The 12266-nt window shown below is 36.1% G+C and overlaps 1 protein-coding gene across 11 annotated transcripts in view; it reads left to right on the top strand.

Moving 5' to 3' along the window:
* GATAD2A (GATA zinc finger domain containing 2A) overlaps nucleotides 1–12266 on the top strand; it is a 234882-nt gene that overhangs the window by 213216 nt on the left and 9400 nt on the right. For 10 of the 11 annotated variants that reach the window (XM_069086918.1, XM_069086917.1, XM_069086915.1 and 7 more), the window contains 5 exons: nucleotides 650–739; nucleotides 1778–1909; nucleotides 7556–7744; nucleotides 8634–8913; nucleotides 11171–11460. In XM_069086918.1, the coding sequence (XP_068943019.1) occupies nucleotides 650–739; nucleotides 1778–1909; nucleotides 7556–7744; nucleotides 8634–8913; nucleotides 11171–11460 (981 nt within the window). The remainder of the gene's footprint in view (nucleotides 1–649; nucleotides 740–1777; nucleotides 1910–7555; nucleotides 7745–8633; nucleotides 8914–11170; nucleotides 11461–12266) is intronic. The other variant, XM_069086909.1, reaches the window with a different exon arrangement.

Below are 12266 nucleotides of genomic sequence, written 5' to 3' on the forward strand. Positions count from 1 at the left end.
TGTAGCCGCAAGACCAATTTTCCTAGCTCTTTTAAGAAGAATGGTTTCCATTAACATTTTTAGTCTCTTTGTACAGTTTGTAGAATCCCTGCACTGTTTGTGGTGGTGGTTTCCATATTAAAACTTGCAGGCTTGGAGATTATCTTGCCCAGTTGTCAGGTGGCAAGCTCTGAATATTATTGGGAGCGTAAAGTGCTAAAACAGTGACCAGACTATTCCAGTATAGCAGCCCATTTTCTCATTTTTCTCAACCACAACCTCCAGCCATTCTGGCTACCTGAGAACGAAGCATTCATATTCCATTTAGCTATCTGAGGAAAGCAGTAAATGATTTTAAAAGCTCAACACCACTGAGGATCTGTGGTCAATAGAAAATTGTTTCATGCCTTGTTTTTCCCCTCCCATTCACACATGCCCAACAGTTTGCCTTTGTTCCAATTATTGACACAGACAGAGACATTTTCTTAGTTTGAAAGTATAGTTCTTGAAGCATGGGCAAAAAAATCAATATCTTCTTAGAAAAATCTTATTCCATGAGGATTACTTATTCATGTGGGTTTTAGGGGGAGGGGATGTTTTTGTTCCTCTTAATTGCTTGTCACTGTGCTTCCTACCCTCTCACGTGTATTATTTTGATGTTCTCTTACAGCCTGCTGGCTCCTCTGGGAATGCTGTGGCCACCCCTCCCCCCTTGGTACGGGGAACACAAAACATTCCTGCTGGCAAGCCATCTCTTCAGGTCAGTTTGATCCTTGGAAATACTGCCAGGTTGGAGGGAAGAGAAATGAGAAGGGCATAAAGAGAGGGAAAGGAAAACATGGTACTTGTTTCTAATATCAGTGCTGCTTTCCTAATTTGAAACAAGAAAGAAGAATTTATTGTTGGCTTCTTTATTATGTATTTATTGATAGAAAATAGCTCAACAAAAATTCAGATGGTAGAGGATGATGAATATTTAACGTTGAAGTTTCAGTGTAAGTCAAATCTGTGACTTATGATTAATAAAGAACAGATCCTGGAAGTCATGGCAAACTGGAAAAACTTACTTTTAGTCAGCTGTTCTTAAACCATGAAGTCTCCAAACTTTGGCCACCAGATAGAGGCTTCAAGGATAAGAAAAATAGACTTTCTAAACCAAGACCCAAAGGTCCTCAGTTTCTTTCCTGCTTAGTTCTGTTCTATACTGAAATTCTAAATTCCTTCAACCAGAATGAATATTTGAAAGGAAGAAGCAGATTTGTAACCCTCTAGCCAATAGAATTCATTTTTGGGTATGCATTAGGCTACCCCACAGGCATAAACAAAATTGAGGGTACTGAAATAATACTGCTTCCTCTCTTTTGAGGGAGAACAGCTCAAAGAATACTCTATGATTGCAGGCTAGATTTTCTGAGAGCTTCTAAACAGTGTAAGCATGACACTTCAGACTTCATCACCAGACCAGTCTCATAACTGAATTGTCCCTTACCCATCTTCAAAGGCACCCAATCCTAGATCTTTGCTGTATGCATGTGCTAAATGGAACCAGCTTTCAGTGTGTTGACTCCAGAACACTTCTTAGCTACTGAATTAAAACCCAGATCCCAAATTTAGTTTCAAGTGTGGTGTCTTAGACTTTGAACAAAGCACACCACCCAATTTGAATTGCAATAGACCACTTTAAGTGACTGTGACTATCATCTGTCTACCATTTTATACACTTTGTATTCCTTGTAATTTGCCTGTGGGTTTCCCAGCTTATAAAATCATTACCTTTTGGTCATTTTGTAATTTACAGACCTCATCTACAAGAATACCAGGCAATGTTATTCCCCCTCCTCTGGTCCGTGGAGGCCAACAGACATCTTCAAAACTGGGGTCTCAGCAAAACACACAGATAGTGATGCCTCCTCTTGTTAGAGGAGCACAGGTAAGAGGAGGGGTTTTAGCTGGATATTTTCTTTGTTCATATGTACATGTGTATGTGTGTGTGTACACATATATATCAGTTGGATTCTTGAATCTCTTATTTCCCATATCATGCTTTAAGACCCTACAAGTTCACCTTTCATTTGAATCTAGTAATATTGCTTAGGATCATAATATCTTTTCTCACAGTAGTTTTTGGCTGACTGAACTCCCTCTACTGCCTTGGTTAAATGTTTGACTCTGGTGTGTTGTGGTTGTCCTTTGTTAGCCTGGAGCTATCGTAGGCTTTAAGCTTTAAACAAATGAATTAGTTAGCAGTATGATGGGAAATTGTTTCACTAATCATAAGAAAAGAATCACGCTATTACTGTCCTAACTTAGTATTCTTTGCCCATTCACCATCTGTTATCTACCAATTACATTCCCTAGAAGAGATCCACAAAGGTAGATGTTCAAACATGTAACTGCTGTGGTTTTCCTTTAATTACCTGTAGCACAACTAGTGAACAACTGTGTTAGGGTGATATTACCAAATGGTACATAGTTGTTATGTAGTTAGTGTAAGGTGGTCTATCAGTTATCCTTTGCTTTTACCATATGGCCAGACCATTTTTTAGTTTTTGGGTGTCATCCAGTACTTTGGTTATTCTTCACAGTTCCTTATACTATGTTTCCAGTAAGTGTTTCTCCGTTGCCTTCTAGTGATACTCATTTTTAATTCTTCAGAGATTTTACGTAGTGTTCCATGACTTTTAGCCAATCAATCAACAACATTGGTATATAATACATATTAAAAAGCTGTGCCTGTACTTCTGGGAGAAATTTGGAGTTATTAAAGGAGCTTTATAATTTCCTAAAGACTATCTGTCTAGCCCATTATCCTTCTGTTTAATTCTGTGTCCCAGTCATTACTCATTTCCGATGTCTATCAAAAATACATATAGTGATGTGTCAGCTCTATAAGTTGTGTGTTATAATCTAGACAGTAGACATTCTTTATCAACTTGGTTTTTCCCCAGTGGTTAGGCCATATTCTTTTAAATGGACACAAAACCTGTCCAGGAGGGTTCTGCATTGTTCTTGGACTCTGTACACCTATGACAATGTCATCCATAAACAGGAATAACCTGTATAACCTCACTGTCTTAAAGGGAATCCATTGTTAATTTGAACTTTCTGTGGATCTCTTCCATGATAGTGTTGAACATTTTTGGCAAGTGTATATCTGCCTAATTTGTGCTTTTCTTGATGTTAATGATAGAGGCTTATTGAACAACTTTATTGTGGCATTCAAAGAATTTGGTAATCTTTGAATTTGGGTTTTTTTTTTTTCAGTTCCAAAGTCTTCCCCTCCCTCTTCTTCCCTACCCATTGAGAAGACAAGAAATAGAGTACTCATTACACATATGAAGTCATGCAACACAAATCTCTGAATTAACCATCTTATCTTCCTCCCCCAAAATGGCATGAAAAATAAAGTGAAAAAAACATATTTCAGTCTGCTCTCTTGATATTCTTTGAATGGAAGGCACACCTTGAAAGATAGTCATCAAGATGGTGTTATGCTCAACTAAACCAGTGCTTTTTAATAATCATATAATAGTAAGCATAGTAGGATCTTGCAGTTTCTCCATCTTTCATTCACTTGTGTAATGGTAAACATGGGAATCTATGCTACAATGTTGCTTACAAAAGCTCACTGTTGTTCCATACAACATACAAGTAACCTAATTGAGGATGTCCTCAGTGTTTATGTTGGTTATTCTCAAAAAGAAATTGTGTAGATGGGAAAGTAACCATTTGATCAATAGTTGTGAATGTTCCTTCTATTACCTTTTTTGTATTAATAAGATTTTTCTCTCAAATCTTTGACATCTTTCCTCCCCTTCACATGCTTTGTGAATTAATTTCTCAATGTCATCACATTCCCACAATATTCCTTAATTCCCGCTTATGCTCTTGGTCTGTTCCAACCATTTTTCTTCTCTTTAAGACCACTTCTGCCTTTTCTATGAGTATATCTGAGATTTTGTCATTAGAGTTCAAATGTAGTAACTCCACTTTTCTAAATAATAAAAAAAAGTTTTTATAAAAATCTTTTGCTATCTCTTCTATTTTTCTTATCTTTGCAGTCCTCCTTCTATTTTCGTCCTTAAAAATAACTTTTTTTGGTTGGGTCTCTTGTCAAGGTTCTTGTCCCTTTCTGTTTTGTGAGATCAGAATCTTCCATCATCTTTTTCTGTAAGGTTTTGCAAACCGTTTATATTCTAAACCATTATCACCTTTGGCTGATATCTTCCATTTCTCTGAATGCTGTGTAAGAGCTTTCCAGTAAAAACATGTTCCTTGAAAGCAATAACTTTCGTTTTTGTCTTTGTATCCGCAGTAGCCAGCTCAGTGCCTGACATGTTACAGGCATTCAATAAATATCTTTCGAATTGAAATAAGACTCTTAAAAGACCTTTTCATTTTCTTATCATGACATTTGATTTATATATTTATATATAAACTTGTGTTAAGAAATTATTTTAACCCATATCTGTGATCTTCTGTCCCTTTTTTTAAAGCATCATGACTTGTTTAAATAGGTAAGAGTGCAATTGTTTTAGTTATCAGATCTTTAGATCTTGGCTATCACAAATCAGTGGTTTTGACCAAGACTTTTGGTTTAGGAATATCTCTTCCTTACTGATAATGAAATGAAATCTGTCTCTCTGTAACTTTACCATTAATCCTGGTTTTGTCCCTATCTCCTCTCACTTTCCCCAGTGCCAAGCAGAAGAGAGACAATCCGTCTTCCATATGCCATCACTGGTTTGTTTGGTTTTTTTTTTAATTGGCTATTTTATTTTTATGCTTTTAAGTAAACAAAACTATAAAAAATACTGTTTTGAACATTATTTTAAATTCATTTGTATCCTCTAAATTTTTTAAAAATGATTCAAGTTTGGGACTACTTGAATCAATTAACTTCTTTTTTTTTTTTTTTAGAATATTTTTTATTTTTATTTTCACCTTCAAATTTTCTCACTCCTTCTTCCCCCTCCACCACAAATTGAGAAGGCAAAGACATACAATACCCATTTCACATATGAAGTCATATAAAATATTTCATTAGCCATGGGGAGGTGCAAGATAAATTGGTGGGGGGGGATATCTTTCATTCTGTACTCTGAGGTCATTATTTCTTTATCTGGAAAGTGGATGGCATTTTTCAGTCCTTTGGAATTGTCACAGATCACTGCATTGATCAGAGTTACTGAGTCTTTCACAATTGATTATTTTTATAATATTTCTATTTATTATGTACATTGTTCTGGTTCTGTTCACTTCATTTTACATCTGTTCATACAAATCTTACTAGGTTTTTTGAAACTGTCTCCTTCATCATTTCTTGAAACAGCAGTTTTCTCTTCCAGTCATATACCATAACTTGTTCATTCATTTCCCAGTTGATAGACATCTCCTCAATTTCCAATTCTTTGCTACTTCCAAAAGAGCTACCATAAATGTTTTTGTGCATATAAGTCCCTTTCTTTTTTTTCCCCTTTGATCTCTTTGCTGTATAGACTTTGGGTACTGTTGGATCAAACTTGTTTTGTGTGCAGTTCCAAACTGAATGGGTATAAGTTTGTACGTCAGAGTTGTTTTAATTTATATTTCTCTAATTAGTAATGATTTAGAGCACTTTTTTAATATGACTATTGATAGCTTTGACTTCTTCTGAAGAGTGCTTGTTTTATATCCTTTGACCATTTATCATTTGGGGAATGACTTTTTTTTTATATATTTTTTTTTAAGGCAATTGGGGTTAAGTAACTTGCTCAAGGTTACACGGCCAGGTGTTTCTGGGTGGGTACTAAGTGTCTGAGCCCATATTTGATCCCCAGGTCATCCCAACACTGGGGCCAGTGCTCTTACTCACTGTGCTACCTGGCTGCCCCTGGGGAATGACTCTTAATTTTATAAATTTGGTTCAGTTCCATATATGAGAAAAGGGATGTTTATCAGAAATTTGCTGTAAAATTTTTCTGCCATTTTCCTTCATTTCTTCTCATTTTCACTGCATTAGTTTTCTTTGTGCAAAAACTTTTAAATTTAATGTATTTAATTATCCGTTATATGTCCTGTGATCCTTCTTATCCCTTGTTTTGTCATGAACTCCTCCCATATACATAGATTTAATAGGTAATTTTTTCCCCTAATTTTCTTAATGATATCATCCTTTATTTCTAAATCATGCCAGTTTTGAGCTTTTCTTGGTATCAGTGTGAAATATTAGTCTATGCCTAGTTTCTGCCAGACTGCTTTCCAGCTTTTTCTAGCAATTTTTGTCCAAAAAAAAAAAACAAAACAAAAACCAGACTTCTTGCTCCAATAGCTAGTATCTTTGGTTTTATCAAAGAACTAGGATACTGTGCTAATGTATTCCATTGATTCCATTCTCTTTCTTATCCAGTACTGAATTGCTTTGATGATTACTACTTTGCAGTATAGTTTGAGGTCTGGTACTACTAGACCGACTTTCTTCATGGTTTTTTTTCCATTGATTCATTTGATATTATTGACCTTTTTTTCCTCCACATGAATTGTATTATTTTTTTAGATCTGTCAAGTAGTTCTTTGGTAGTTATGCCATCACTTCAAATATTGGAAGGGAGAAATCATGTTTCTCTTGTCCTTCAGTCTATTATCCTTTGGCATGATCTCAGTCTTTTCACTTACCTGTGAACACACTTCATTTGGTTGATATCCATTATAAAAAGTGGTGACTAGGGGCGGCCAGGTAGCACAGGGAGTAAGAGCACCGGCTTCAGTGTTGGGATGACCTGGGGATCGAATCTGGGCTCAGACACTTAGCACCCACTTAGAAACACCTGGCCGTGTAACCTTGAGTAAGTTACTTAACCCCAATTGCTTAGGGGCAGCCAAGTGGCTCAGTGAGTAAGAGCACTGGCTCCAGTGTTGGGATGACCTGGGGATCAAATCCAGGCTCAGATACTTAGCACCACACCTGAAATAACTGGCCCTGTAACCTTGAGCAAGTTACTTAACCCTGATTGCTTAAAAAAAAAAAAATGCTTGTCTTCTCAAGGAGGAGGGAAGAATGGGAGGGAGAGAATTTGGGACTCAGAATTTAAAAATAAATTATAAAAAAAAAAAGTGGTGATCAGAACTGAATATAATACTTTTCATTCAGGTCTGTTAATGGCAGAGGACAAGCAGCACTAGCATTTATGTTACTCCCAGAAGTGACAGTAATCTTGTAATGTTGATCACATTTTGAAGCATCATAAAGTTCAAGACAACCTTCTAGCCAATAGTCATATTACTATTTTGCACTGTGAGGAAATCCCCTAAGGTGATATTCAGAGATCCGGTATGAATATATGACATTGGGCTTACTGATAGCATGTAAAACATGAAACTTTTATGTGCAAGTCTCACATGAAACTTTTCCATTATACTGGAACTGAAACAATCATCAATGCATTAAAGTTCTTTTATTGAGCCTTGGGTCCTGCAATTATAGTTAAGAGCATGTGAATTTATTGACTGTGATAATAGTAATACTGTTGCTTTTTTGTCCTTGTCTTCTATCATCTCCATTGCATCATTCCTTTGCTTCATGAAACCATTGCATCAGCCAATCTCTGTCTCTCCCCAGCAAATCCATAACATCAGGCAGCATTCCAGCACGGGCCCACCTCCTTTACTTCTGGCACCACGGGCATCTGTTCCCAGTGTGCAGATTCAGGGTCAGAGAATTATACAACAGGGTCTCATCCGTGTTACCAATGTCCCCAACACTAGCCTGCTGGTAAATATCCCACAGGTGAGTTCTGAGATATCTTTATGAAAAACATAATGCTTGCTTTAAGGAAACGAGGGTAAAGAGCTGTAACTAGAGTGGGACCCCAATAGGCAAAAGGTCATAAATGCACCCAAATGTAATGGATTTAGGAACTAGTGGTTACACTAGACTCAAGTTAGAATAAACTGCTTCTGTCTCCTCCTACTTCACCTGTGCAGCCCTTGAATGTTGACTTAAATAACACAATTTCAGCAAAGTTGCAGAATATAAAATAACCCTGCATAAATCCTTAGCCTTTCTGCATATTACCAACAAAATTTTTCAGTAAGTCCCAGTACCATAATCACCAAAGTTGTCTTCCCTTGGCTAAAATCATTACTCTATCAAAAACAAAGATAAGACAATTTGAGCTTTAATAAAAGCTTAAATTGTCCTTTAATAAAGGGACAAACTGGCAAGAAAGAACTATTAGTTCTCTACATGTTGAGATTAGAAAGTTTTGAATGACTCTGTGGCTTGCTATTTTCTTTTTTCAATGGCTTATCCTTGCCAAGGTTACTCGAAATCCATGTTCTTCTTTCCCATCTTCTATTGATGTAAGTAAGCTGTGCAGTGCTTTTTGTGTAAACACAAAAAGCTAAACCTTGATGTGTCATCTAAATAGGGAAATTGAAGGCAGAAAGCAGTGAGTATGCACCTCATTGTACTCCAGAGCAGGTAAATATTAAAATCTTAGAAGTGGTAAAAAAAAGGTTGGAGGGAAATAGTTGAGCTAGGCAATGATTAAATTATTCCTCTCCACTTTGGGCTGTTCGATTTGACTGATGTTAGACAGGACCCCTTTTTTATTTAATGTACGAGACTGAACCAGGTTTGTGCTTTTCTCTTTGGCTTTTGTTTCATTTTTAAGGCCTCACCAACTTCAATTAAGGGTACAACAGTCACATCTGCTCAGGGTAATGCAACTACAACTGGTGTTGCATCCATAGTGAATGCCAATGATTCACCAGCCAGCCGGCAAGCTGCTGCCAAGCTTGCCCTACGCAAACAGCTGGAAAAGACGCTGTTAGAGATTCCCCCTCCTAAACCACCTGCTCCGGAGATGAATTTTCTACCCAGCGCGGCCAACAATGAATTTATATACTTAGTTGGATTAGAGGAAGTGGTACAGAATCTCTTAGAAACTCAAGGTGAGCCAACAGTTGTGCATGTGTGTACTCTTGTTTTCTTTCCCACGAAATTGCTGTTAAACAAAATGCTTTTGGTGTAGTAGTATTTAGAATGTCGTAACTGAGAAATATCCTGTAGTCTTCACTGTTTCTATTCAATGAAGAAAACTGATTGTCTTAAGGTCATCGTCAGTATTTTTAGAAGAAAATACTTTGTTTTTTTAGAATAGCTTAGTACCTCATAATTTTCAGCTTAAGACAGTAGTAATGTTTTGGAGATTGAGAATGCTGGGATCCACTTCCTTTTCTCTCAGTGATATGTCAGAATTCTTTTTTTCCTGAATCTGTAGAGAATGAATGCATATTATTGTGGGAAAGGCCTTCTTGGAGCAGCTAGGTGGCACAGTGAATAGAGCACCAGCCCTGAAGTCAGGAGGACCTGAGTTCAAATGTCTCAGACACTTGACACATTTACTAGCTGTGTGACCTTGGCCAAGTCAGTTAACCCCAATTGCCTTGCCTTCCCCCCTCCAAAAAAAAAAGAATAAAGAAAAAGAAAAGGCCTTCTTTCTCACTTTTTAAAAATTTATTTCCTTCATATTCTTGACCTCTTGTTTCTCCAGATGAATTTTATTATTTTAAATCTATAAAAATTCCTTCAATGACTTTATTGGTATGCTTCCAAATTAGTAAATTAAAAGTATTCTATACTTTAGGTAGTTATTTTAATTGTAATGTCTCTTTCTCTATGCTGATTTTGTTGGGAATATGCAGAAAGGCTTACAATTTACATGGATTTATTTTATATCCAGTAACTTACTGAAATTGTTCACTGTTTAAATTAATTTTTTAATTTACTCTCTAGGATTCCTTAAATAATCATATCATCTGCAAAAAAATTTTTTTTCTGCCTCTCCTGATTCCATCTATTTCTTCTTTCTTGACTTATTTCTATAGCTAGCATTTCCAGCACAATATTGAATAGTAATGGTGATAATGGACATCCTTGCTTTTCCTTTGATCTAATCAGAAAGGCCTCTAGTTTCTGTCCATTACAAATAATGCTGGGTTTAGATCAATAACTAATCATATTTAGGAAAGATCCATTTGTTCCTATGCTTTCTATTGATAAAATAATGGTTTTTATTTTCCTTGTTACTTATATGGTCAGTTATGTTTATTTTTCCTAAAATTTAACTAGGCCCCACTTTCCTGATATATATCCAATCTGGTTACAGTGCATATTCTTTATAATCATGCCTTGCTACTAATATTTTATTTTAAAATTTTTGTTGACATTCATTAGGGACATTGATCATAGTGTTGTCTGTTTTGAGTCTCCCTAGTTTAAGTGTCAGGATCATGTTTGTGTCATAGAAGTACTTTGGTTTGGGTACACCTTCTCTTCATATTTTTCTAATAGTTTATGTACTTTTTGTTGTTGAGTTGATTAAGTTGTGTCTGATTGTCTGTAAACTAATTTGGGGTTTTCTAAGATTTATTTAAGTTTTATAGTTCTGTTGATCTGGACAGTTTATGTTTTTATAAATATCCATTTCATTTTGATTGTTGGTTTCATTGGCATGTAATTGGGCAAAATAGTGCCTAACAATTTGCTTTATTTCTTCTTCATGTTTCCATACTGCATAGATTTAAGAAACTTTTTCCTTATGACACACTTGTGATATGGGTAGTAAGAACATTTTCTGCATTTTATAAAGGAGAAAATAGCCTCATGGCAGTGAAGTGGTTTGCCCAGGGTCATCCTACTAGTTAGGTGTAAGAGCAGAGTTGGAATCCCTAACCTAGAAGTCTTCATCAAGCTGTCACTCCAAGAACATTGGAAAGAGGGCATTTTTCCAAGACCAGGGAGATCTTAAATGCTAAATTTGGAGAAGATCAGTAATTCAAACTGTTTCCGATGAAAAACCGTTTTTGAGAGAATCTGAATTTCAGTTTTTAGTCTTTTGTTAAATCAGGAAGGCAACAGGTCTAGTGGGAGAAGCACTGGATTTGCCATTGAGACCTGGGTCCAAATTCTGTCTCTGATACTACTTAGCTGTGTGATCCTGAACAAATCACTTTACCTCTCTGGTCATCTGTTTTCTTATCTGAAAAATTGTAGTGACTATACTATTTACATGATCTAACTCAGTTGTTAAAAAGAGAGTGCTTTATAAACCTTAAAGTGCTATAGAAATTTTTAAACAGATAATTTTTTTTTCTTAAGGAAATGTTCTTTGTTGATCTAAGCTTCAAACTAATCTGATTTCCCCAGGCAAAACTTCAACTGCAACTTTATCCCATGAGCCCTATGTGTGTGCTCAATGTAAGACTGATTTCACCTGCCGATGGCGAGAGGAAAAAAATGGAACCATTATGTGTGAAACTTGTATGACATCGAATCAGAAAAAGGCATTGAAGGCTGAACATACCAATCGCTTAAAGGCTGCTTTTGTGAAGGCTTTGCAGCAAGAGCAAGAGATTGAACAGCGGATATTACAACAGACGTCTTCTCCAGTGCAGACCAAGCCAGAACCAATGACCCAGCATCATTCATTGAAACAGGTAAACAGGGAAACTTCACAGCTACTACCAGAAAACCATTGCTTTCTGGACCCTCAGTAAGATTTGACTCATTTTTGTTTTAGTGTCAATTGACTTCAAAATGTACCTTGATCCTTCCAGGTATTTTAAAATTCTAGTCCTTATAGAGTAAAATGAGTTCTTCTGTTGGACTCCAGGCTGAGCTTGGAGCAGATTGCCAAGAGCAGTGGAAAGTTTTCATCTAATTTTGTTGTGGTCAAGTTTAGTACTATGGAACTGGCTTCATTCAGGATGTCCCAAGTTTGAATTCAAGGGTTATCTTTTACATGCTGTAAATTGGTCTGAAGGCACCCAACGCTTGGTGGAGTTTATGTCCACCTAATTTCTATATTGAATTGTTTCAAACCTGACTTAACCATTGTAAGAGCTTGTTGTTCTGCCTCTCACTGAGTTAGTGATTGCTTTATGTAATATGTAATTTATGTAATTGTTTGTATTTTACTCTTTGAAAATACTAATTTGGAATTCAAATAATGAACTGCAAATTTTCACAATATAGAGGACAAAAAGCACTACTTCAAAAAACAGTTTTTTTGTGAGGGTAAAGTTGAATTACAAAATAAGTACTTGTAAGATTTGCTGTAGTATCCAGTCTAAAGGGCATTGTCTTGAAAGGTGTAAAAATAGATATTAAGATGAAACAGTCAATTTCATTATATTTATGTGGCATAGCTCTACCAGGGAATTTGAAGGCCTTTCCCAAATTACACTAATTCTCTGGTCCATAATGATGGTTTACTAAAACCCATTCTTCTGACTGTTAGGGG

This window comes from Petaurus breviceps, unplaced genomic scaffold, assembly GCF_028583685.1.
Source record: "Petaurus breviceps papuanus isolate PSGF00001 unplaced genomic scaffold, PetGlider_PUasm1.0 180, whole genome shotgun sequence".
Classification (NCBI taxonomy): Eukaryota; Metazoa; Chordata; class Mammalia; order Diprotodontia; family Petauridae; genus Petaurus; species Petaurus breviceps.